General features: G+C 44.9%; 1 protein-coding gene across 1 annotated transcript in view; it reads left to right on the forward strand.

The window, feature by feature from the left end:
* TENM4 (teneurin transmembrane protein 4) overlaps window positions 1-25,237 on the forward strand; it is a 653,831-nt gene that overhangs the window by 585,370 nt on the left and 43,224 nt on the right. Inside the window, exons 27-28 of the mRNA XM_082052895.1 lie at window positions 2,926-3,080; window positions 7,167-8,044. Coding sequence (XP_081909021.1) covers window positions 2,926-3,080; window positions 7,167-8,044 — 1,033 coding nt within the window. The remainder of the gene's footprint in view (window positions 1-2,925; window positions 3,081-7,166; window positions 8,045-25,237) is intronic.

The following is a 25,237-nucleotide window of genomic DNA, read 5'->3' on the forward strand; positions in this document are numbered from 1 at the left end:
CATATGCTGCTGATAAGTCCAATCCAATACATATGGAACTCGCTAAGAGAGCAAATTCTGCCTCATTTAAAATCACATTATCCAGCCTGCCACCCTTCACTGGCTTTTGGCCTGTCACACAGACTAATGGACAGGCACCCTGAAAAATACTCCTTGTGAACCTAGGAAGGGGTAAGAGGCTCTTGTGCTTGACAAAAGCCAATTAAGATCAACTAAACCTTCTATTATGCCTCTTCCAAAAAAAAAGCATGTCTACCGTATCGCTTAAACGGCTCAATTGTGCTCCTGGTTGTCAAGCAAACACAAACAAACATTAAAGAACTTGGCGTTTGGTGGGCAAAATAATTACAGGAGCAGTAACCTTCAACAGCAGATGGCAGTGACAAGTGACATGTGCCAATAGCTTGGACGAGTCATTGAACAGGACACAATGCTGACAGGTCTCATGACAGGTGAAGACAACCTCCAGAAAGCCATGGATGCCAGTGAGATATTGATGCTTGTACCGCCAGATCCCTCTGCAGCTTTTGATAAAGTGCTGAGATCCAACTGATATGTTCTCATTGTACAGCAGGAATAAATGGCCACCACTGCTGTGGCTTCTCCCGTAGCGTTCAGATGCGCAACAGGTACCTGCTACTCCTCTTCCATGGCCTTGTTTGATGGTCCTGCAAATATAAGTCCTGTCTTGGCATGAATTAAATACAGGTACCGAAATGTAGGACCAGAAGCAAACTTTTGGGTCATTTAGTCTTGTCATCCATTATCTCAGCAAAGCTGTCATATAATCCCCTCCAAAATAAATGAACTTCATCTTAAAAGGAGCAAGTAATTTTTTTCCTTACTTCCCTAGAGGCTATTCTGAAACCTCACTGCTCTGACGGTCAAATACCCAATCCAGGTCAAAATTATGCCCTTCAGGCAGGGAGATGCTGCAAACAACTAGGGAAATGCTGTTTTTACCTCCTAGCAAAAATACACAGCTCCCATGCAACTCAGTGATCTGAAACTTCACTTCCCTGACTCCTGATTGACTTTGGGTCTAGTTTACAGCCCCGCCTGAATCCCGTCCTTTACCTCAGCTCAACGGCGAAGTTTGTTCTTTCTCTCACCCAATTCCTGAGGATTTCTTGCCATTACTTGCAGGCTAGATTATCTTCTGTGGATTTCTGCTTTGCCACGTATCATCCACCTCCATGGCTTCCAGCCCATGCAATAGCAACAGCGCTGGCTGAAGGCCATGATTTTAATTGCCAAAGCAATCAGGGGCTTAGTCCCTGCTACGTGAAAAACTAGTAGTTTTGATCTGTGAACTGCTGCATCTGTACTTCACAGCAGAGCTCACAGTGGATGGGGACTGAGGGTAAATGTTTCAAACAAGGGGATTTGGCTGTAAAACAGAGTTTTGGAGAAACACAAGATCTGGTAGCTTCTCAGAAACATGCTCCAAGGTTTCTATCCCAAGCAGATTTTCCATCATTTCTGTCACTATGATGACAGCCAAAAAAACATTCTAGTGAGGATTCATCTCACTAATTTAATCCCTCTACAGTATAAATGTTTCCTTTGGAAATACTTGCTGTAATCTCCTTTTATAGTCAATGGGGAGGAAAAGGTATTTCTAGCAGGATTCGTATAATCTCTTATGGATATCTGCTTTATGAATTGCACCCTAGAAATAGGTATTTCTCTCCACTGATTGGAAAAGCTCCATATAGTTGCTTGGATGCACAATGCAAAAGTCTGCTTTTTGCCAAGTGTTTGCTGCCCTGCAAGTGAAAGAAACCAAAGAGGAAGATCCTAATATTCCAAGCAGAATTTTCACTTGCCTAGAAAAGGGTGTTACAGACTTCTACATTCTTTTACTACTCCTTTACGTTCTTTTAGTGTCTCAAATATCATGCTGTGCAGCATTCTGCCACCGTAGAGTATGGATGAGATGGATGACTCTATTAGTATCTGTAGAGTTATTTTTATTCTGTACTAGCATAAAAGAGAGGTGAATGGGGCCCTTAACTTCTTATTACTGCCTTAGTCATGGGCTTTCTCTGTGACCTTGTGAAAACTGCTTTATCTGTTTTTTTTCCCCGATATGTAAAATTAGGATGATCACACTCGCTGACTGTGAGGTCTAATTAGTAAGTGTAAAGCACTATGAAATCCTCTGATGGAAGATGCAGAGTATAGCTAGCCTGGCATAAAGAGGATTAAAGGAAGCTGTGCTAACATAACGAATACTTGAGAAATGATGTTTAGGGGGAAGCGAAATGGCACGTATCTGACAGTGAGGAAACAAGAATCAGCCGTCTATAATTATTGTCGGCTTATGTCAAATCCACTGACAGGAGTATGTCTACAAAGGACGTTTGGACAATGAAATGAATCCCCTAGCAGAGTTCAGAAACAGGTGAAGTGCTATAGATTAGTAGGATGATCCTAGGAAAATCCCTTCTGCATTATCCATCCGGAATTTGGTTGACCTGATGGATCTTTCGCAGCCTTTTTCATTGATGTTTCTGAAAGATCCACCAGTGCAACATTTTCATGTGCGTGGTTTAATATTCATACCATGAGCAGTAACACCGTGTTTCTGAACATGCAAGACGCATAGTTATTAGAAAATATTTTCCTTTCAGCAGTTCATGGAATGCCATGCCCTTTTCCAGAACGGAGCAGGGGTTTCTAAATTACTTCATGTGCCAGTTGGAAATGCCTTCTGTGGAATGGTGCCAGTTCAAAGCTCCTAATAACTAGGACTCTCATGTATCCAACCCTCATCTCATCCCTTTTGAATGCTATAAAATATATTGCTCCTAACCAAACCAGTGGTCTTAGTCTCCCATGAACCAGACACCGTCTTCTATTCATCTCATAACTGTCAAGTCACTGTTACCTTCTGACCATCTGGCTTTTTCTCCTCCCCAGGCATCACCGTGGACAAGTTTGGGCTGATTTACTTTGTGGATGGCACTATGATCAGGCGGATTGATCAGAATGGGATCATCTCAACTGTGTTGGGTTCCAATGACTTGACTTCTGCTCGGCCTCTCAGCTGTGACTCTGTCATGGACATTTCTCAGGTAAGACAGTGTTTTGGTTTGGTTTCTACAGAATAGGAGCCTGTGCCTTCACCCTACCTGCATGTCTGTGTGCCTTCCCGGGTTTGACAAAGAGGTAAGGGCTCCAGGACAATTACATCTCTGCATATTTTATGGTATGAAAATGACTGAGTCAAAAGGAAAGATCCTATAAAAACTGGAAGAAAGATCTAACTGACCTAACTCAGGAATGGAGAGGGAGATTTTAGAGACGTCCCCATCACAGAAGAGGCTCCTTTCAGAGCTCCCAATGTACTAGGAGACACAGATTCCTGGGAAGGCAGGTTTCATTAGGCTCATTTATCAATAAACTAATTGCTTTAAACTAGAAAGACCAGGCAGCAGAACTCATTTTAGTAGGACTATATAGAATCATAGAATAATTTCAGTTGGAAGAGAACCTCAGGACAATCAAGTCCAACCATAACCTAACTTTAGCACTAAACCATGTCCCTAAGAACCTCGTCTAAATGCCTTTTAAACAATACGCCATGCTCTGTTATAAAAACTTGGCTAACCATGGGGATTTTTCTTTGTTTCCCCCATCCTAATTTGGCCCAGCACCATTTTAGACCTGAATCAAATTAACATCTAGGAAATGCTGATTGGAGGCCGTGGTGCCAAAATTAGCAACAGCGGGAAAACAAGAATCTTGAATCGCATCAGATTGCAAATTGGTTGCAGCTACCATCATGCTGGGCTTTTAAGTCCTTCTGCTTAAAGATGGAGAGAAGCAAAAAAAGAAAAGATAAAGAGAAATCTCAGTTTGATGATTGCTTTGCTTCTGGATGGCACAGAAGAGGAATCTGTGACAGCCCAGCACTCAGGGCACTGGCCAACCTGTCAGATTGTGCCAGGTTAGAGACAGTGTCCTCTGAAATCTTCATGCCCCTTGTTGTTTGTCTGGCTACAGGAACGTTGCCCTCGCCCATGAAAATACAGATCATAGCTGGAGGGCTAAGTACTGTTATTCAGCCACGATGGATGTCAATGGGGTTTCCTGTTTGTAACTACCCAGATAATTTCCGTGCTCACATATGAAATCTGTTCTTGTTTTTTCCCTCTAATTTGAGAAGATTATTCTTGCTTCTTTGCAACTGGTTCCCACTGTCCGCAATTCGTGAACAAGCTAAAATTATGAGTTTAAAAGCTCTCATACCTTCTATAGAAGCAAATTCTGCTGGTTAAAGGCCATCTTGTAGTATGTTTCTCATCTTACAGGCTTAGTATTTTTTTTCTTTAACTGAATTTCAGGGGCAGTTACCATAAGACCATTGTGTATTTAGGCTTTAAAAAATTATTTTTTTGCAGGTTATGTGGCTTATATTCTTAAACACTTCTGAGGTGACCTAAAATCTATCAGCTGAATACTTTCATTCTCTTCATAAAGTGACAAGAGCCATTCTTAGATTAACCTGTACTGTGATGGGCAGATTAACCACTACTATTCTGGACAAATGCACTGAAGACAAGTTTAATTAAACAAAAACAGCCAAGCTGAACCAGGCAAAACAACCCTCAGCTTGGGAAGTAGCTTTTCTTCATTTACAGTGGCTAGAAGGGTCTTTTCTGTCAGGTCCCTGAGGCTCCTTGGGACATGAAGACATTAAATATTTAGCTGCAGATGTTGACAAGGAATGGTTTTTAAGAAATTGAAAATTCCCTAGTCAGTTCAGAATAAACTCTGCTCTTGATGCTAACTCAAGGCCGTGGAGCTTAAAGACCACTGGAAGGGATGGAGGCATGCATTATTAAAGGGAGAACCACAGGCTATAATGTTTTACCACGGGAAGGGTTAAAATAGGCCAGGAGCTGAGAAAAGGAAAGCAATTTCGCAAAGAGAGAGCTCAGCACACTGCTTAGCCGTGAAAACGAGCTTCACAAGCCCAGCCATTAAAAGGCACGATGAACTAAATACCTTGCATCTGACACTCCTCAAAAAATATGTTGAAAAGGGATTTAAACATGAACAGAAGCATCAATTCATGGGGTGAATTTAGAGGTTGTCACATGCAGGGAGAGAAGTTGGATGCGATGATCCTTGTTGGTCCCTTCCAACTCAGGACTTTCCATGATCAAAAGTAGAGCATGGCTGTGGCTTAGATGGTCAACTATAGGCTTTAAAAATATGAATCTCCTACCTGGTTTCTTCTTCTTCTTGTTTTTAAATAAAACCACAGTGAGAGATGAGGGTGCAGGGAGAATGGCACAAAGTGACCAGCTTCTCATTTCACCGTTAGATACCAAGTCTATTTGTTCTAACTTTGAGTTGCCTGATTGAAAGAAAGGGAATATACAACCAGAATAGCTATTCTTTTCAACTAGTTGAAAAATCTCTTTAAAATCTTGGCTGGAGGTGACCATGAGCATCCTCCACAGTTATTCATTTCCTGTCACCCTTCACACCTCTACTGTAGGGAAGGTACAATATTATGAAAGCATTTAAGCATTGGTTGGTTCCCATCAGCACAATGTCAACTTTATGTATATGTATATACACATATAAACCTGTCGTAAAATAAAATAATAAAAAGCACACCTTACAGTTCTTCATTAAAAAAATAAATAGATTACTCTGAATTATATTGGTAAAGTTTTCTTAGGTTTGGCAACTAAAAGAGCAGACTCACTTGAAAAGACAGTGTATTGCAGAAGTAGAGCTAGAAATTTAGACATTTGACTGGCTTATGGTGTTACCAGTCACTTTTTCAATTTATTTGTGTATACAGATTAGCACTGTAGAACTGTGATGTGTCTCTATTATTCGAATACCTTCTTCCATTATGCCACTGTGAGGACACAACTATTTTATGAACTGAATTTCCTGAATGTCCTATGAATTGCTATTTTGCATTTTTTGCAGCATCAAGCACAAAATAGATGGTGATAACTTGGACGTACACACATGCTGACACAGCTGCCAGTTTTGTGTCTATTCCTCATTGCTATTTACCCAGAGGAGTTGGGCCACTTGTCTGGAAAATCCTTTTGTAAAAGGATCATTGTTTTGTTTCAGTGATTTCACAGCATTTCACATAACAAAATTCCCAGTCCTGGGGATCAGGTCCAGATTCTATCAATTCAAAGAGCATAGAACGGTTTGGAGAGGGGAAATCCCACTTGAATCCTTGTGTCTTCTTGTCTACTCCTGCATTCCCCAGGCATTGATGGCCCTTCCCATAGCCCCTGACGATGAGGTGAAGACCCAGAGAGAAGCTGTCAGAGCAAGAGCTGAGAAGGGTCTATCTCTGCCCATCACCCTGCTCCCACCACTGCAACAATGAAAAGTGTGGGTGTAACTGCGTGTGTCCCTTGTGTGACCAGGAGCTGAGCCCCCTCACCACCACCAGAGTCGTGTCCTCTATAGCCACCATATCATGCAGTAGTAATTAGTTGTGCTTAGAATCACCGAATAGTTTGCGTTGGAAGGGACCTCCAAAGCTCACCCAGTGCCACCCCTGCCATGAGCAGGGACATCTTCACCAGCTCAGGTTGCTCAGAGCCCCATCCAGCCTGGCCTGGGATGTCTCCAGGGATGGAGCATCCACCACCTCTCTAGCCAACCTGTGACATTGTTTCACCACCCTCATCCTAAAACATTTCCTCCTCATGTCTCACCTGTATCTCCCCTCCTTTAGTTTAAAACCATCACCCCTTGTCCTATCGCAACAGGCCCTGGTCAAAAGTCTGTCCTCATCTTTCTTGTTGGCCCCTTTAAAGTACAGAAAGGTTGCAATAAGGTCTCCCCGGAGCTTCTCTTCTCCAGCTGAACACCCCAACTCTCTCAGCCTGTCCTCCCAGCAGAGCTGTTCCAGCTTCGGATCATTTCTGGGGCTCCTCTGGCCCCTCTCCAGCAGGTCCATGTGTTGGAGGTCCTGTGCTGAGGACCCAGAGCTGGACCAGCACTGCATGAGGGTCTCACCAGAGTGGAGCAGAAGGCCAGGCTTCTTTTACCCTTTCTCCTTTTAATCCATGTTGAAACATCATCATGGCAATTGATTTATAGGAATCATACAGAGAAAAAAAGATATTGCTATAACAATTTCCTTGTGTTGTTTTACCATTAAGGTTCGTCTCGAATGGCCTACAGATCTGGCAGTCAATCCGATGGATAATTCGCTGTACGTGCTGGACAACAACGTTGTGTTACAGATTTCTGAGAACCACCAAGTGCGCATCGTGGCGGGGAGGCCCATGCATTGCCAGGTGCCAGGCATGGATCATTTTCTCCTTAGCAAGGTGGCAATCCACGCCACCCTGGAGTCTGCCACTGCCCTGGCTGTCTCACACAACGGGATCCTCTATATTGCTGAGACCGATGAGAAGAAGATCAACCGCATCAGGCAGGTCACCACCAATGGAGAGATTTCTCTCGTTGCTGGTGCGCCGAGCAGCTGTGACTGCAAGAACGATGTGAACTGTGACTGCTTCTCGGGCGACGATGGCTACGCCAAGGATGCCAAACTCAACGCGCCATCCTCCCTTGCTGTGTGTGCAGATGGGGAGCTGTACGTCGCTGATCTTGGAAATATCCGAATCCGCTTTATTCGGAAAAATAAACCATTCCTCAACACACAAAACCTCTATGAGTTGTCCTCACCCATAGACCAGGAGCTCTACTTGTTTGACACCAGTGGTAAGCACCTTTATACTCAGAGCCTTACCACCGGAGATTATCTTTACAATTTTACTTATTCTGGAGATGGAGATATAACCCTGATCACTGACAATAATGGCAACTTGGTAAATATCCGAAGAGATTCCACAGGAATGCCCCTCTGGCTGGTGGTGCCCGATGGCCAAGTCTACTGGGTGACAATTGGTACCAACAGCGCACTCAAGAGCGTAACAACGCAGGGGCATGAAGTGGCCATGATGACGTATCACGGCAACTCCGGTCTCCTGGCCACCAAAAGCAATGAAAATGGTTGGACAACGTTTTATGAGTAAGTATATTATGAATATTGTGCTGCTGAATTCATTCTGTGTTCTCTGAACCATGCAAGGTTGATAGAATTGAATTCCCTGGACAGAATTATTGTCCAAATAAAATGACCAGAGCAGAGAACATTTGATCTCACACAAACAAACTAGAAGTAAAGGTGTTAGTGTTTGAATAAACTCTATCAAGTCAGGAGTCAGAGTTTCTACTGAGTTTTTCTAAGTCTGCCAAATAATTTGGACACCTGGTTCTCCTTAACTATGGTAGGAACTGGTGATTTATGCTGCACATCAGATAATTTTTCTTGGCTTTGAAAGCCTTGGAAGTGTCAAAGTTCCATCAGATCCTTTTTCACAGCTTTTCAGCTACTTCCTATGTCGCAGTGTCTTTTCTGAGCTTGTTTGAAGTGGCTGATGTAGAGTGACACCCTGGTAATGACTAATGACAGCTTGCTCAGAAAACGATTCTGTAATTAATGGACTGCTTTCTTGGTTTCTGTTGTTGTAATTGGCCTCACTGAGCTTTAAAAATCGTCTCAGCACTGTTCAAGACCATCCCTGTCCCAAAGAGTTTTTGAGCTGAGAAAAGACAGAATGCATTGAAAAACCCAGGGATGGCAGTGACTTGAAGATTTGTACTTCTTTTTTGTATTAATGTCAGCAATTCCCTGCTTATAAATACCATCAAGACAACACACTTCTGATATCAAATAGGAAAAAGATAGATAACTGAATGAAGGGCATCCTGAAGGACGGCCTGGAAATTAATCCTGCTGTTGAGAACCCTCTCCCCTCCCTAGTTTCATTTTGATTTTCAAGTCTAACCTCTTTGAAATGCTCCTGCTAGTGCATAATTTCCCATATGGTTTGAATGGTTACATGACATTGTTCAGCTGCCATAATAATAGACCCATTGTAAGAGTCCAATTTGGCTAGAATAGACAGTTCCCAAGATTACAAAGAAAAAAGAATGTATTTTAAAAAATAGAAAGAGACTCTGGGAAGCAAAGCTGGCTAAACCCACATATCCGTGTGTTCAACGTGCAGTTGCTTTGCTTCTTTCTTTCAAATGTTCCAGGCCCGGTTTCAAATTTCTTTGCTTGATACTCGCTATTACTACTCCTGCCTCAAAAAGAACTGATGGAAACTCTGTGATGAAGCTTTTGAAAGGTTATTTGCATTCCATCAATGTTCTGCTTGCAATAACTGTGGCAATATTCCTCAGTCAATCAACGTTAATACCCTTCCATCTCTTACATTGGATTTGCTTGAGGGAAGCTTTAGGGAGGAACGATGGGGTGTTTTTCTCTACAGGACTGGAAGCCTGTGATATCGTCAGAACCATCATGCTAAATCAAGGGGGTATTTTCTTTTTGCAAAGAACCTAAGAGTTCCCATGCTTGAAATCAGATGTAGCCATGGACAGTGAAGAAAACTAAACATTACAGCTAATAATGGTCAGATTTATACCTCAAACATATTATTTTATTTAAAAGTGTGAGTGAAAATATAAAGGAGACAAAATGAGACAGAAGCTAAAATCTAACTTACTGTGTGGATATATTTATAACAGCAATCCATTATTTCTTGCTATCCAACAAAATAGAGCATTTGTGAAAGTCATCATCGTTCTAGTCCTTTTATGCACTTCAGAAGAGTCATAAGAAAGCTTTTTAGAGGTAAATGGAAGACAATATTCTCCAGCGGTTAGACTATGGAAATCTTGACTAGAGCAAGTCAGCACTCTATGATAGCACAGCATCACTGAAAATAGAACTGGGAATGTGTCTTCAGAGATATCTCAGCCAAACCTGTGATTAGTTATCTCTATTTAGCTGTTCCTGACAGGTTCTGATGCAGCTTTATACAACTACAGGGTAAAAATCTATATCTGAGTTGGTTACCTCAGCCTCCCTTGATAGGCAATGGAGAGAAACAGGCACTTTCAAGGTGAGTTTCTTGTGAGTTATGTCAGCTTTAGGATGAGATGAGACAAGATGTATTCTCAAAGTTTCCTTCTGTAAAGGTAGTCCAGAATGATTAGCTCAGATACAGATGTTTGCCTTGCAGAGGTCTGCAAGTTGATCAGATGAATCCTATCAAAGTCATAGTTATTCATAAATATTGCCAGTGATAACTATTTAACTATTATCTATCTAACTATTTATCTATCTCAGTGTTATTGGTAGAAAGCTGGTTCATAGGCTCAGTCTAAATCTTCCTTGATGAATCAGAGACTGCCACACTTCATTCTATCCTATCCTATCCTATCCTATCCTATCCTATCCTATCCTATCCTATCCTATCCTATCCTATCCATCTTGTCCTGTCTGATCCTGTCCTAACTCATCCAGTGGGGACTTAGGAAGCAGTTCAGTCTGCTTTTCTTCTCAGCTGTGAAAAGTCCATATCAAATGGCTCAAGAAATGTCTCTGTGATAGGTCTCAAAAGATAATCAGCAATACAACCCACCTTTCAGGTGAATTGGCAGGGGTTGATTCTACCAAGGTTTTGCATCCATGATCTGAAAAAAAAATAATCAGAAGTAATAAAATGAGAAGATTAATGAAGGTAAGATACTTAGATTGCTTGATGAAGTAGGTTTCATTTAAAGAAAATACATTCAGTCTAATGCCAGGGTGCACATATAATTCCATGGCAAGTCTGTCTAACTTGTTGCTTGGATGGACAAACAAAATTAATACATTTACATGTCCCTGTCTACTTGTAGTGGGTCGTAGGAAGGTAATTTTATCTCTCTGCACCATTCATGAGACTAATACTGCCAGTTCTCATCTTTGCAGTTTATGAAGGACAGTGAAAATTGAAAGCTGTGCAGAAAAACACTACAAAAATGCATTTGTGGGGAGAAAGTGCTTTATGCGGGAAAGCTAAGAAGGCATGCTCTGTTTATCTTAACATGAAGAAGTCTGGGAAGTGTCTAGATCACAGCATGTCAGCACAAAACTACCACCTACAGAGAGACTCTTATCTAGTAGAGAAAGGCTTGAGAAGGGTAAGGGGCTGGAAATCAAAGCTGGAGACATTCAAGTTGACAAGAAGGCATGACTCTAGTAACCAACCATGAGAATCATTGTATTCTTTATTTCTTGATATCTTAGATCATTGCTCTGGATACCTTTTAAAAGTTATATTCTTACCAGATTTGCCTGAGTCAAACACAAACTGCAGGGATGAGTGCAAGCATATCAGGATGAAATCTAAGTTCTTTGATATCCAGGATACCAAAGAAAATGGCATAAACCAAATCAGTGTTCGATACCTTCAGGTTATTGGTTTCTGTATCAGAACATCAGGACATTTACACTGGGGAAGTTTAAGTGTTTTAGAGAAATCCTGTGATCCTGAGCAGCTGGAAGGTGTTCTGAGTAGTTTGCAGTCCCAGCTGAGGGGGAAGGTGAGGCTCATATTTCTGTTTTGCTCGTGGCCAAGGAAATAAAGACGTCAAATCTGACTCTGAGGAAAAGCTTCATGTTTCTTACAGCACATAATAGTTGTTTATGGGCCAGGGCAGGCTGGACACAACTGTTTAAAAAGTTAAAGAGTAAACGTAAATCCAGCTGGCAAGTTGACACTGCACCAGTGGGCCCATGAAGAACATCTTTATAAGATTTACCTTTACCTGACTGTCTACAGAGGACCATAACCAGACACCCAGCGTGAAAGAGCAATGGTGTAGCAAGAGTGGAAATACTATGTTTGTACATGTCCAGCATATCTGGTTCTCCTTCAGTTGTTGCTCTTACCAGGACATTTTTCAGCCTTTATCATAAGGCTGCAAAGAGCTGTGACATATAGCCCCATCAAGACAAGAGAACCCTTGAGGTGCTGGAGCAAGTTGAGAGAAGGGAACGGAGCTGGGGAAGGGGCTGGAGCACAAGTGTGATGGGAGCGGCTGAGGGACCTGGGGGGTTCAGCCGGAGAACAGGAGCTGAGGGGAGACCTTCTGATCTCTGAACTGCCTGAAAGGAGCTTGGAGCCAGGGGGGGCCGGGCTCTGCTCCCAAGGAACAAGCGCCAGGAGCAGAGGAAACGGCCTCAAGTTGCACCAGGGGAGGTTGAGGTTGGATCTTGGGGACAATTTCTTCCCGGAAAGGGTTGTTGGGCATTGGAACAGGCTGCCCAGGGCAGCAGTGGAGTCAGCATCCCTGGAGGGGTTTAAAAGACACATAGATGACATTCTTAGGGACATGGATTAGTGAGAGTGTTGGGTTAACGGTTCGACTCTATGATCTTGAGGGTCTTTTCCAATCAAAATGATTCTGTGATTCTGTATGGGCTTGTTGGTGTGACTCTGGAGGTGGGATGCATTAATGCAGACCTGGAAGTCTATCTGCAGGGAATCCAGGTCCTGCAAGGGTTCAGGCTGGGCTGGCACATCATCCCTTCATCTCTGTAGGGGAAGGAGCCAGGTGCCTTCTTCAGGTGGTGGCAGACTGGCCCACAGCACTTACAGCTCTTCCTTTTGCACATACTACCCCAAAGCCTTTTGTAACAATCCTGCTTCATTGAGTTCAGCGCTGAGTAAAGTTCAGTATATAATGCTGTGCAGTTTCCCTTTCTTTTAAGAGTAAAACTTAACTCCCTGCAGTAATTAGCCTGTCCCTAAAGGCCTATCTAGGACTTCTTTGAGGGTTTTAGCATTATATACACCTTCTTTGCCTCTGCAGAGGGCTTGACATTCGCTGATAATGCAATGCAGCTCAGCTTGTCCAGTAACTGGATTAAAGACTTGCCTTCCTGTTGAACCTGTGACAGTGATAATCAGCAGCAAAGGAGGTTGATGTGGAAACTCTGCCAGGGGAACATCTTCTTGTTGTTCAGCTCCTCAAGTCAAAGACAAAGGATGCTGTGTGACTGCTTGTTTCCTTGTTGTTGCTGCTTTTTTGCTTGACATGAAAATTCGCTACCAGCCTTTACAAAGATTCTTAGCAGTTACTCTTTATCTGCTTCAGAATCCGGAAATTCTGGTTAATGTATTTGTTTAAATAAAGAATACGGCAATCATCTTGATTAGCTCATTGAGATGATATCACTGTACGTTAATTCAATTTCCCTCTGAGCTAAAGTCAAACCTTCTATGCATTATTTAGCCCAGATGAGGCTCTTTTGCTTAGGTCCTTTGTCTGCCCAATTAGTTTTGAAGGTCACCTCCTCCCATACAAAATGAAATACTTACACATCGCTTCAGCCAAGCCCCGAAATTCAAAACGTTTTCATGGACTGCCCAAGAAATGGCTCACAGCTGCCTGGAGGGTGAAGGGTACCAGATCTTCAGATAGGTGGTAAAGGGAGCTTTGACCTGTAACATAAGATGCCGTTTTGCAGAGAACGGAACTCTGCCAAACCTCACACACCGTAATGGGTGGAAGGCAGGAGCCAGCTGGACTGAGCATGCAGGAGGACCTTGGATGGCTTCCCAAGAACCTCCAGGACTCAGCAGAGGTCCCACCCCAGTACCAGCAGTGTTTGGTGCTCCAGCCAATGCCCTGGTGTGGGTGACTGGGGTACCAGAACTGAGCATCGCGGTCAGCATCTGCCCCATAGTGAGATGCACACTCAGTCTGCCTTGCACTTGGTGTAAAGGCTTTGAAGTTTTTTCTCTCTTAGTCAAAACCAGAGATAAATGACACTTCCATTTAGAGGAGCGGCGACCTCTTGACTCAGAGAAAATCTAGCTTTACTGCATTATCATAGATTCAGAGAATCATGGAATAGTTTGGGTTGGAAGGGACCTTCCAAGCTCATCCAGTGCCACCCCTGCCATGAGCAGGGACATCTTCACCAGCTCAGGTTGCTCAGAGCCCCGTCCAGCCTGGCCTGGGATGTCTCCAGGGATGGTTCATCCACCACCTCTCCGGCCAACCTGGGACAGACTCTCACCGCCCTCAGTGTAAAAAATTTCTTTCTCATGTCTGGCCTGAATCTCCCCTCCTTGAGCTTAAAACCATTATCCCTTGTCGTCTCACATCTCTTTATCATCTGATGTCTTAGGCCATGCATTGACTATTATGGTATTTGGTGGCATTCTTGGTTTTCAGTAGTTCAGGTGAGGGTCCCTTTCTGCTCCTGTAGCAGACTGGAGTGCGAGAAACACTTTTGACTTTTGCTCTCCCTCCTGTTTCCATAAGATTTCTTTGCTCCACAATTTATTCATGATGAAATAATCAGATTCTCATAATTGTTCCTCTGAAGAAGTTACAGTGATACTCCAGTAAGTCCCATGATAAAACAGTATTTCTCCAGTACTCTCAGTTGTGAGGCCAAATTTTGAGCCATTGGCCTGGCCTAAAATGAATGTGTGGTATCAGGTTTTGGTTGAGAAAGAAGGGAATTATGAGATGATAAAAGCTAGAGAGAAAGAGAGAGATCTTCCTCTTATTTGGGACGTCCAAAAATTCTGCAGACAGGGGCTGCAACTTGTGTCATTAGGGAGAGGACTTGCCCTCATACATATTTGAGTAGCATCAGTTTGTCTGCTATAGATTTCTTTTTAATGCCCTGTTTAATGCTGTTTGAAAAATAAAGACGAGGCAAGCTTGTTCAGAGGCAGCGGGTGCACGTCTGTGTAATCGCACGCAGAATATACTTTGCAAAGTACATTAGGACATTTTGGCACTAAATGCAATATTATTATAGTGATTCTTTTCCAATCTATTTGACTTGTAGTTTTAAAAGGTTGATGCAGTATGAAAAAGCTAAAATGAGGAAACCCAGAGACTCAGGCAAGGAATTGATTTTTTAATAGATGGTACTTAGGATGCTCTTTTTAATTCCCAAGGCCCAGGTCTCTACACAATGGTAATGTGATAAATGAAAGCTCTGAATGTTTACAAGCTAACAATTAGGCCGCATAAGCACCAAATACCGTTTTAATTCTGTGCATTGAACCTTGGCTAAATACGCTTCCAATTGGGAATGGATGGCAACGGCTTCCCTCACTGGCCTAATAATTGTGGCTGTAATTGGAAGTGCTGGGGCGGTGCGGCAGGTTGGGATGGGAGGCAGCAGCTGCGTTAGCAGGTGATGAATTCATTGCTCGGAGTGGCGGCTGTGTGCGCTCCCGCGTTTCGGTATTTCCTTAATTCTGGTGCTTTTGGAGCATTTGGAGAACGCGGGAGTCTCGAGCTGTGATGAAAACTGGCCCACGCCTAAATCCCAGGACTGTGGGAACAGGTCTAGGCAGCTTAGCTGCAAAATGAGGTGACTAGGAGAGATTTATCTTCCTGCAAATACCAGGGCACACCTGCGGCTACATAAGACCCGGTTGCTTAGCCTTCCTGCGCAGGCTGAAGATGTGCCCTATAAATGCCTTTATAGGGCTGAAAGCAGAGGTAGAAGGAACTAAGTAATTTGACTCGCTAAACATATTATCTGTTTGGGATGCTCAAGCCTTCGAGCTGATGCATCCTGGGACACTGTGGGTATGTGATAGAAGATATCAGGGATGTGCTGTGTGATCTGAGTCAAGGGAAAATAAGAAATTTTACTGGAGTGAGTTGAGAGAAGGGAACGGAGCTGGGGAAGGGGCTGGAGCACAAGTGTGATGGGAGCGGCTGAGGGACCTGGGGGGTTCAGCTGGAGAACAGGAGCTGAGGGGAGACCTTCTGATCTCTGAACTGCCTGAAAGGAGCTTGGAGCCAGGGGGATCGGGCTCTGCTCCCCAGGAACAAGCGCCAGGAGCAGAGGAAACGGCCTCAAGTTGCACCAGGGGAGGTTGAGGTTGGATCTTGGGAACAATTTCTTCCCGGAAAGGGCTGTGGGGCATTGGAACAGGCTGCCCAGGGCAGTGCTGGAGTCACCATCCCTGGAGGGGTTGGACAGACATTTAGATGAGGTTCTTAGGGACATGGGGTAGTGCTAGAGTTTGGTTAGGTTATGGTTGGACTCGATGATCCTGAGGGTCTCTTCCAACTGAAATGATTCTATGAATGATTCTATGAATAATTGTTTTCTCCTTTCAAAGGAGAGACTGAATCATGTCCCCTGTGTCCTGTCTCAGCAGAAGAGGTAAAGATGTGATCGCCTGTGATGTTTTCCATTTCAGACTTACCTACAGTTTTAGGAGGAGCTGTGCAGATGACTGTGCAGAAAGCACAAGCAAACCTCATACCTCAGTGCAAACAGGACATCCACAAACACGGAGCAAAGAGCTTGGTGCTCAGAGCTCTTCAGTTCTGGCTCTTGCAAGATTCCGTTTAGATCCAAGCTGTGCGCTGCTATAGCTGCTTGGAAAAGCTTCAAGTGGTCTCTGCCAAACTCCTGCAATGCAGTCCTGAATCCATCCCTTTCTTTTTTTCTTTTTTTTAGTTTCTTCTTTTCCATTTCACAAGTGGCTGACTGATTGCCCACGTCTCAGAGGGAAAGGGCAAGGCTGCTCTGTCCTCCATATGTGAATAATCCCATGACCGATAGGCTGACACCATGGGGGGCCAAATGCTTTCTTCTGCCTTCCTACCTCCTCCTCTGCCCAGTGGGCAAGAAAAGCTCCACCTCATGGTGTCTCCAAACCCAAGGGCTGGAGAGACTTGCAGTGAGCTCACCCACTTCATCACTATAGCTTAAATATTAAACTTGGGCAAAAATCACCTTTTCAGCCAGCCCTTTCTCACCCTAAGCCACTGCCAGTAGATTGTCAAAAGGGAAGTAGCAGCACTGTGTGCAAATCTGGAAGAAAAAAGAGAATGGAAGAGGAGACAAATTGCTCTGCTGGTGCAGAGCCAGTCCAATGGCTGCTCATGGGTCTCTTACAGGTTGCAGTTCAAGAGCATCTTTCCTTCCTTCCTTCCTTCCTTCCTTCCTTCCTTCCTTCCTTCCTTCCTTCCTTCCTTCCTTCCTTCCTTCCTTCCTTCCTTCCTTCCTTCCTTCCTTCCTCCCTCCCTCCCTCCCTCCCTCCCTTCCCTTCCCTTCCCTTCCCTTCCCTTCCCTTCCCTTCCCTTCCCTTCCCTTCCCTTCCCTTCCCTTCCCCTTCCCCTTCCCCTTCAGTTCAGAGGGTTTTGTTATTAGCTGAGGTCTACCATCTTATTCCCCAGATCAGAGTAATCCTGAAAAGAAGGATCAAGAGTTCCTCAAACATCTGCTCCCTCCAAGGTCTGATCAATAGTATCCAGATCCTCTCTGAGACATTTTCTTAAAAGTGTCAAGCAATGGGTTCTCCAATGCTCCATCTTTTCTTCTGCTTGGACCAGCTATGGGCCTGGAAAATATTCTCCAGCTTCTGATCTGAATCTTCCTTGTTTCTGTTCATTATGTTTTGTCACATCCTCAGTAGCCATGGTGAACAATTAATTATAGTCCTCCTCAGACCAACCATTGTCAGGGTGGCATCTTCCCACTTCCTTGTTTCCCCTCTTCTAAATCAACTCATTTCTTTTGGCTTTGCCTCTTAGATACTGTTTCCTGAGCTTGTTATCCTCAATGTATCCTTAATGTGTGTTTTTGGTGAAAAATAACCTCCCAGCTTAACTGCTGTGGGACCTGTGTGTTTGTAGCTTGTTTCATCTGGGTCCTGGTACACAGCTGTCCACATCACAGAAACCTTCCTGGATGGTGCTTAGGTCGACTCCCTCATTGGAAAAGCCAAGGACACAGTAGGGGTGAAAACTGGAGTGCCTTTTTAGACTTTTAAAATCAATCCTTCCAGATGGTCCTAGGAACAGTAAAAGGTAAACACGGGGGTCTCAGCTGTGCTCAGGGCTCTACACCATGTTCAGAAAGGACAGTTTTCTACCTGATATGGCCAATCTGGCAGGTCCTTGCTTCTGCTTTAACATTAGCTTTTAAAATAAGATAGCAGAAAATAAAACCTCAGGACACAAGCAGGCAAAACAGTTGGTGGCCTTCAGAAACTCTTAGTTCTGCTAGACGGGATACATGGGACAGTGCTTTTCCATAAGTCGCAGCACAGCGAATGGGAAATAAAGTCACTCTTGTAAACAAAAAGCACAGTGCAGGTGATAAGTATCAGAAAAAATGTTGTAAAAATACAGGCTAATACTTATTTAGTCATTTTCTGTTCTTTGCTTGATTTTCTTCAGCTAAAAGCCATGATTTTCTCCTCATGAAACCGAAAAAGTCAAGACAGTCTGACAGAGTGACAATGCGTTTTTCTCTGGGAAAAATCTGGCTGAAGACTTCAAGATTTGGTCTCTGCTTTATCAAGTGATTACTGTATCCCACTCCTCTGTTGACTTCACTCCAACCTCCCTTTCAGGTACGACAGCTTTGGCCGCCTGACCAACGTGACCTTCCCCACGGGCCAAGTGAGCAGCTTCCGCAGCGACACCGACAGCTCCGTGCATGTCCAGGTGGAAACCTCCAGCAAGGATGATGTTACGATAACAACCAATTTGTCGGCATCAGGAGCCTTCTACACCCTGCTCCAAGGTGAGTTGGGCCACTGTCCCTCTCCCGGCCAAGCTGGACACAATGGATTGTCCATCAGAAAACAGGCATTGTCTTGATACTGCATCCAATTCTGGAGCCCTCAGCACAGGACACACATGGACCTGTTGGAGAGGGGCCAGAGGAGCCACAGAAATGATCTGAGCTTGGAACAGCTCTGCTGGGAGGACAGACTGAGAGAGCTGGGATTTTTCAGCCTGGAGTAGAGAAGAGTATGGGGAGACCTTATTGTGGCCTTTCTGTACTTAAAATAGGGCTTATAAGAAAGATGGAGACAGACTTTTTAGTGGGGCCTGTTATGATGGGACAAGGGGTGATGGTTTTGAACTAAAAGAGGAGAGATTCAGACCAGACATGAGGAAAACATTTTTTAGACTGAGGACGGTGAGACCCTGGCCCAGGTTGGCCAGAGAGGTGGTGGATGAACCATCCCTTGAGACAACCCAGGCCAGGCTGGACGGGGCTCTGAGCAACCTGAGCTGGTGAAGATGTCCCTGCTCATGGCAGAGGTGGCACTGGATGAGCTTTGAAGGTCCCTTCCAACCCAATTATTCTATGATTCTGTGATCCTATGATAATCTCAGCACCACAGAGCTCCCCACGTGCAGACCCACACTCACATCTACTCAGCCACATGCCGTAGTGCTGTGGTGGCTCTGCAGCTGTTTTCTGCTTCATTCTCAGCCATCCCCCTTGCTGTGCAGCCCTCATGCAGTACATCATTAGCATTATTGTTATAACAAAAAAGGTTGCATAAATCTAGCTGCACTTCCAGCCGACCCCTTTGCTTTGTTCTCTTAATGGCTGTAACTTAAGAGTTACTCTCCTCCTGGAACAGGCTTCCAGCTGGTTGCTGGAGAGCTCTCTAATTGTTCACTGGCTGTTCAAACATTCACAAGGCAGCATCCAGAAAGTGACCGTCCCTGTCCCCAAAAGGGCTATGTTTGAGCTAAAAGGCTGGTGTGGAAAGGCACAAAGGAGGAATGGAGAGTTGGTCAGCCAGGGTAGGACTGGTGGGACTCGTTTGTGGCTGTTAGAAATGAGCACAGTTCTGCCAGTGATGGTAAGGTGGGCAAGTGGACAATGGATGAGGTGGAGGAAAAGGTGTTGAAGTGGGAAGGAAAAGAAAAATAAATAGCAGGGAATCACTGTGCTGACATACTGGTAGGGGAAGAAGTTGTGCAGAACCTGGATCTCCAGGATCTGAAGGCTGAAACCTCCTTGGAGTCAGGGTGAGCCATCACTACTGTTCCCTGGGGTTCGGAGAAAGGCAAGGGACTTTCAGACTCTTTGCTTTCTTCACTTCCCAGCTCTCTTTCACCCTTAGTCTGTGCCTGATGGAAATGGGGCGTCAAACACCATTTCCCCTTGTGAGGAACAAAGTGCTCCGAGTGAGATCAGCGTGTTCCAGAGTCACATTTGTTCCCACATCTCTGGGACACACATTTCTCTCCCTCTCCCTATAAAGGAAGTGCCCACTATGCCTGAACTCTGCCTTTCCTTCCTCTGCCAGCCCCTTCAATCCGTCCTCACTGTTCCTGTGGAGAAACACAATGACTTTCTTATTCTTTCCTTCAGCCTGCAAAGCAGATCCAACCTACCCCACCCCATCCCAGCCGCTCTCATTGAGATGTCTGGCAACTACACAGACACAAGGTTGGCTTCACCTCAAGAGCCTAATTAAGCAATAGAGCCCACTGTTGGGGGCCCTTTAGTGAGATAATTGACTGTGATGTGATTTATACACCCAGAGCTCAAGGCACAGTTACATAATGGTGCCACGGTCAATTATCTCATGGTGCTGCCCTCCAGCACAGGACACTGTGCTGGAGGGCATTCACTATTCCAAACAGCTTAACCATCTTCAGAAGTATAAAATTACGAAACTGTTTGGATCTGAAGAAACGCCCTTATCTCAAAATGAAGATCTAGATAATGTTAGAGCAGATGTGCCCTGTGACCTGCTAAGAGTGGCTTTCCCGTGGGCATTAGGGACTGTGAATTCCCAAACTGAGCTATTTGTTCATGACCAGCACTGTAGAAACTGAAATAAGGAGTTGCCCAGGGATGTACTGAGCACAGCTGACATGTAATTTGCTTTCCAAGTGCCTCTCCAGCGGATGGAGCTGGAGCTGTTCTCAAGGTCTGTGAGTATCTCGCCTGCTCCATTGACTTCCAGGGAGAATGCAAATTGCAGATTCCCTTTGCATGAGAGGTTCTCGTGAGCTTTCCTTCCGGACTTCTGGCCAGCTTTCACAAAGCCTTGATGAACCTTTCAAGAAACCTGGATCACACTGTGAACAGCTGAGGTCTGAGAAGGCATTTTCAGAAGGTTACAGATTGCTGAATTTAGGAGCCTCTACAGCTAACAGGCACCTCAGGACCTCTGGTGGATTTTGTCTTCTGGTTTAATGACATTTGTTCAAGGCCAAAATAGGGCACTAGTGCCCTGGAGCCAAAGCAGCATAGAATACAGCATCCAATGGGCCTTGGGTTTCATGTAGCCCTTGAGAAAGGTCTTCCAAAACCAATTAAAAGTCTTCTCTTGAGAAAATGTTGGAAGTGGAGGATTTACATTCCACACACTGTAGCGCACCACTGGTGACAATCCACCGTAACCCTTCAGTCATGCTTGTGTGACACGAAGGGAACATCACCTGTCCAGTGAATTCCACAGAGAGCTTCAAGCTTTCCCGTGCTTCCTGATGAAGGATGGAGGAGAGAGGGATATATTAGCTGTGCAGTGATACTTCACTGATTTATTTAAAGTGGATCTCCACCACTTTCTCACAGAACCAAGCATCTAAGAATGAAAGTGTGACGGCCACCTGACCATTCCCCTCCTCTCCATTTGCAGAATCAAGCTTGAGATGTCCATGGGCTTGATCCTGCTGGAGTCTATGTCAAAAGACCATCAGCTTAAGTACTCCGTGGTACAACTAAAATACTTGGATCTGCTCTGTGGGTCACTTCTGTATGTTTATAGTGGCAAAATCCAGTGCCACAGTGTTTTACACCATCACTGCTGGGTACAGTAAGTTGAGTTGTGATCCTGCTGAGATCAGCATGGCAAGACTCCAGCTGGCTACAACAGGAGCAGGATCAGACTTACAATAAAAAAAAAAGACCAATTGATGTCAGGTTTCCTTTCCTAATTATACCAACCGGTACTCTTTGCTGATCTATGTCATCCAGACAAGAGATGATAATTTCGCTGTGACCTTGTTTCCTGCTGAGCTATGGCAGAGCAACTAGTGAACAAAACCCAACTTGCCTCAGAACGGAAAAACAATTGACATGAATTTTTAATGGGTGTCTTTATTCACAATTAGGTATTTATGGCAGCCTGGGAGACAGAAATGGTAATATTTTCCAGTTTTTGAGGAGCTTTAGATAAAGCAGTCTTTGATTAATGTGCTTTTAAAGCCAGTCTGCACTGGCACTGAGTCGAACGGTAAGAAAGCAAGTCTCATGCTTTCTTATCCTTCATGAGCTCCTCCCTGCAGACATCAATGCCAGCTGGAGATTCCAAGGATGAGGTTTTAGCCTGCCCAGCTCCTGAAGGATATGGAAGGGATATTGCTCTTCTCTTCCACTCCTGAACTCCCAAATCCTGGCCTCAAAATCTGCTGATCCGTTAGGAGCAAGTCGAGGCCAGACATACAGAGATGTGTGGGAGCTTAGTGCCTCTGCTTTCTCTCCAAACATGAGGTCTTGGGTCTCCTCCTGAAAGCTTTCACAAGTCAAGGGGTTGGGCTGTTGTTTGGGGAACTGGTGAGCGTTAATGCTCACTGTGCAATTTCCTGCAACTTGTGAGATGCCAAATAAGCTGGAGAAAGTAGTTGGACCCACTTTTCATATATTGTGGTGAAATTGGGATCTTTAAGATATAAAAGCATGGAAAATTTTCAGCTGGACTGCAGTTTAAAACAAATATCTCACCACCCAGTGTTTTAGTCTAGAGGAAGAGGTTTGAACCTGGGTCCTTTTGCTGGGATATTATGCAGCTCTTCCACTGGTGCCCTTTTTAACCTCTGTGAGACTTTTCTGCAAGACTTTGAAGTGCAGAATCTCATCAGAATGAAAAAGATATCGCCTGTCTTTACTTTCACTGATTCACCTGGCTGAACATGAGCCAGCGTGTGCCCAGGTGGCAAAGAAGGCCACCAGCATCCTGGCTGGTACCAGCACTGGTGTGGCCAGCAGGCCCAGGGCAGTGACTGTCCCTGTGCTGGGCACTGTGAAGGCCAAACCTCAAATCCTGGGCTCAGTTTTGGGCCCATCAAGACAAGAGAACCCTTGAGGTGCTGGAGTGGGTTGAGAGAAGGGAATGGAGCTGGGGAAGGGGCTGGAGCACAAGTGTGATGGGAGCGGCTGAGGGACCTGGGGGGTTCAGCTGGAGAACAGGAGCTGAGGGGAGACCTTCTGATCTCTGAACTGCCTGAAAGGAGCTTGGAGCCACGGGGGGTCAGGCTCTGCTCCCCAGGAACAAGCGCCGGGACCAGAGGAAACAACCTCAAGTTGCACCAGGGGAGGTTGAGGTTGGATCTTGGGAACAATTTCTTCCCCAAAGGGCTGTGGGGCATTGGAACAGGCTGCCCAGGGCAGTGGTGGAGTCACCATCCCTGGAGGGGTTGAACAGACATTTAGATGAGGTTTTTAGGGATCTTGATGGTCTCTTCCAACCAAAATTATTCTATGATTAAACAAGATTTTGCTCACTGTGTGTGGGACAGTGCATTTGGTTACAACCACCAGAAATGCTGATGAAGCCTGGGTAAGGGAGAAAATGAAAACCTGGAGCTGTATCATTGGACAGCCCATTGAAACGATCTCTTTTCTGTCTTCAGACCAAGTCCGAAACAGCTACTACATCGGCGCTGACGGCTCTCTCAGACTGATGCTCGCCAATGGCATGGAGGTGGCCCTGCAGACCGAGCCGCACCTGCTGGCTGGCACCGTCAACCCCACGGTGGGCAAGAGGAATGTCACCCTGCCCATCGACAACGGCCTCAATCTCGTGGAGTGGAGGCAGAGGAAGGAGCAAGCGAGAGGGCAGGTCACCGTCTTTGGACGTCGGCTGAGGGTAAGTGAGCAGTGAGAGCAGTTTTGGACTCCTCATCAGTCTTCAACCTCATGACAGAAAGGGACGGGGCTGATTTGTATCATCTGCAATAGGGACGAGTCTGCAGGACAGAGAACGAGCTGTTCATCCTCAGTGATGCAACCTTTATGACTTGAATATATCCTTATACATCTCCTTATGTGCTGACATTCTCTTAGCCATCACAGGTGGCATTGCTGATTTGTCTACAAGTCTTCTGCATCACTGGGAATGTGTGACCTCCCATCAGACACTGCAGGTTTAACCAACATGTCAGGTTGTTTAAGCAAGGAAAGGATGATCATAACTATAAAATACTGCACCAGTTAGTACAGGTATTTTCTACCTGTGCTGCTGGCACTAATAGACCTGAGCACCAAAAGCTTTGTAAGCATATGAGAACAGGCTGAGGGAGCTGGGGTTGTGCAGCCTGGAGAAGGCTCTGGGGAGACCTTATTGCGGCTTTTCAGTACCAAACAGGGACCTACAAGAAAGCTGGAGAGGGACTTTATAGGTCCCAGGACAAAGAGTTATGTCTTTAACCTGAAAAAGAGGAGATTTAGATTAGATATAAGGAAGAAATTCTTCCCCATGAGGATGGTGAGGCACTGGAACAGGCTGCCCAGAGAAGTTGTGGGTGCCCCATCCCTGGAAGTGTTCATGGTCAGGCTGGACGAGGCTTTAAGCAACCTGGTCTAGTGGAAGGTGTCCCTGCCCATGTCAGGGGGGTTGGAACTAGATGACCTATAAGGTCCATTTCAAACCATTCTCTGATTCTATGATTATTGTTCAATGGGCAGCCTCAGAAAAATCTCTTCATTCCTGAAACTTGTTAATCTGTTAAACCCGTTGAAGAGCTCACAGAGCATTTCATCGCAATTGCCTTTGTTCCCCAAAATGAAGTGTTATAAACTGCTCCAACATGATGGCCGTCCCTCCTCCAGGAGCATGTGGTCCTTTCTGTGCTCGAGACTGATGTATTTTGAAAACATTGTTCCACACAATGCACCGCAGGCTTGTCAGGGCTGTTTAAAGATCTTGTCCAACAAGCCTGTAATTCCTCTGCTAACTTCTGGCAAGGCTGGTAATTTGTAACAGCGAGTCCTGGGCAATCACCCTGCACCTTGCTAGTCTCCGAGTCACGGGCTGATGAGCCGTTCCTGGGAAGCTGCTCAGCACCTGGCACGTTCAGACCCTCTGAGACAAACACTTAGTGCTGCCTAATGCCACCACAGCAAAAGGACAGCAGCTATTTGTTCGCACTTCAGCTTCGCAGGAGATATTAATGTTCTGGTTTCAGAATAAGTGTTTCCCAGCCTTTGCTCTTCACCTCTCCCTGTTCCCTGCAAAACAATCCTGCCACCTTGGTGTGATTTCTCCCATCTCTCCTCACTCACACTTGTCAACCATTGCTGTTCAACCTCCCTAAAACAGCTCTTTTCCTCTTGCCTTGATACCCTCTTATTTCAGTATCAGGAAAAAAGCTGAAAACCACAGTGAAAGCTAAAGCTGCTCCTTCAGTAGGAACTGCTGTACATCTGCAGATCAGTTGGCATCACGCTTCTTGTTTGGTTTGTCTTGGGGTTTTGATTTTATTTTATTTTAATAACCAGCGAAATTATCAGACAGGTCTTTCTCTGAAAGGAGAGAGCCTTCTGAAATCTGCAGCT

Source organism: Streptopelia decaocto (genome assembly GCF_964273445.1).
Source record: "Streptopelia decaocto genome assembly, chromosome: 1".
Classification (NCBI taxonomy): Eukaryota; Metazoa; Chordata; class Aves; order Columbiformes; family Columbidae; genus Streptopelia; species Streptopelia decaocto.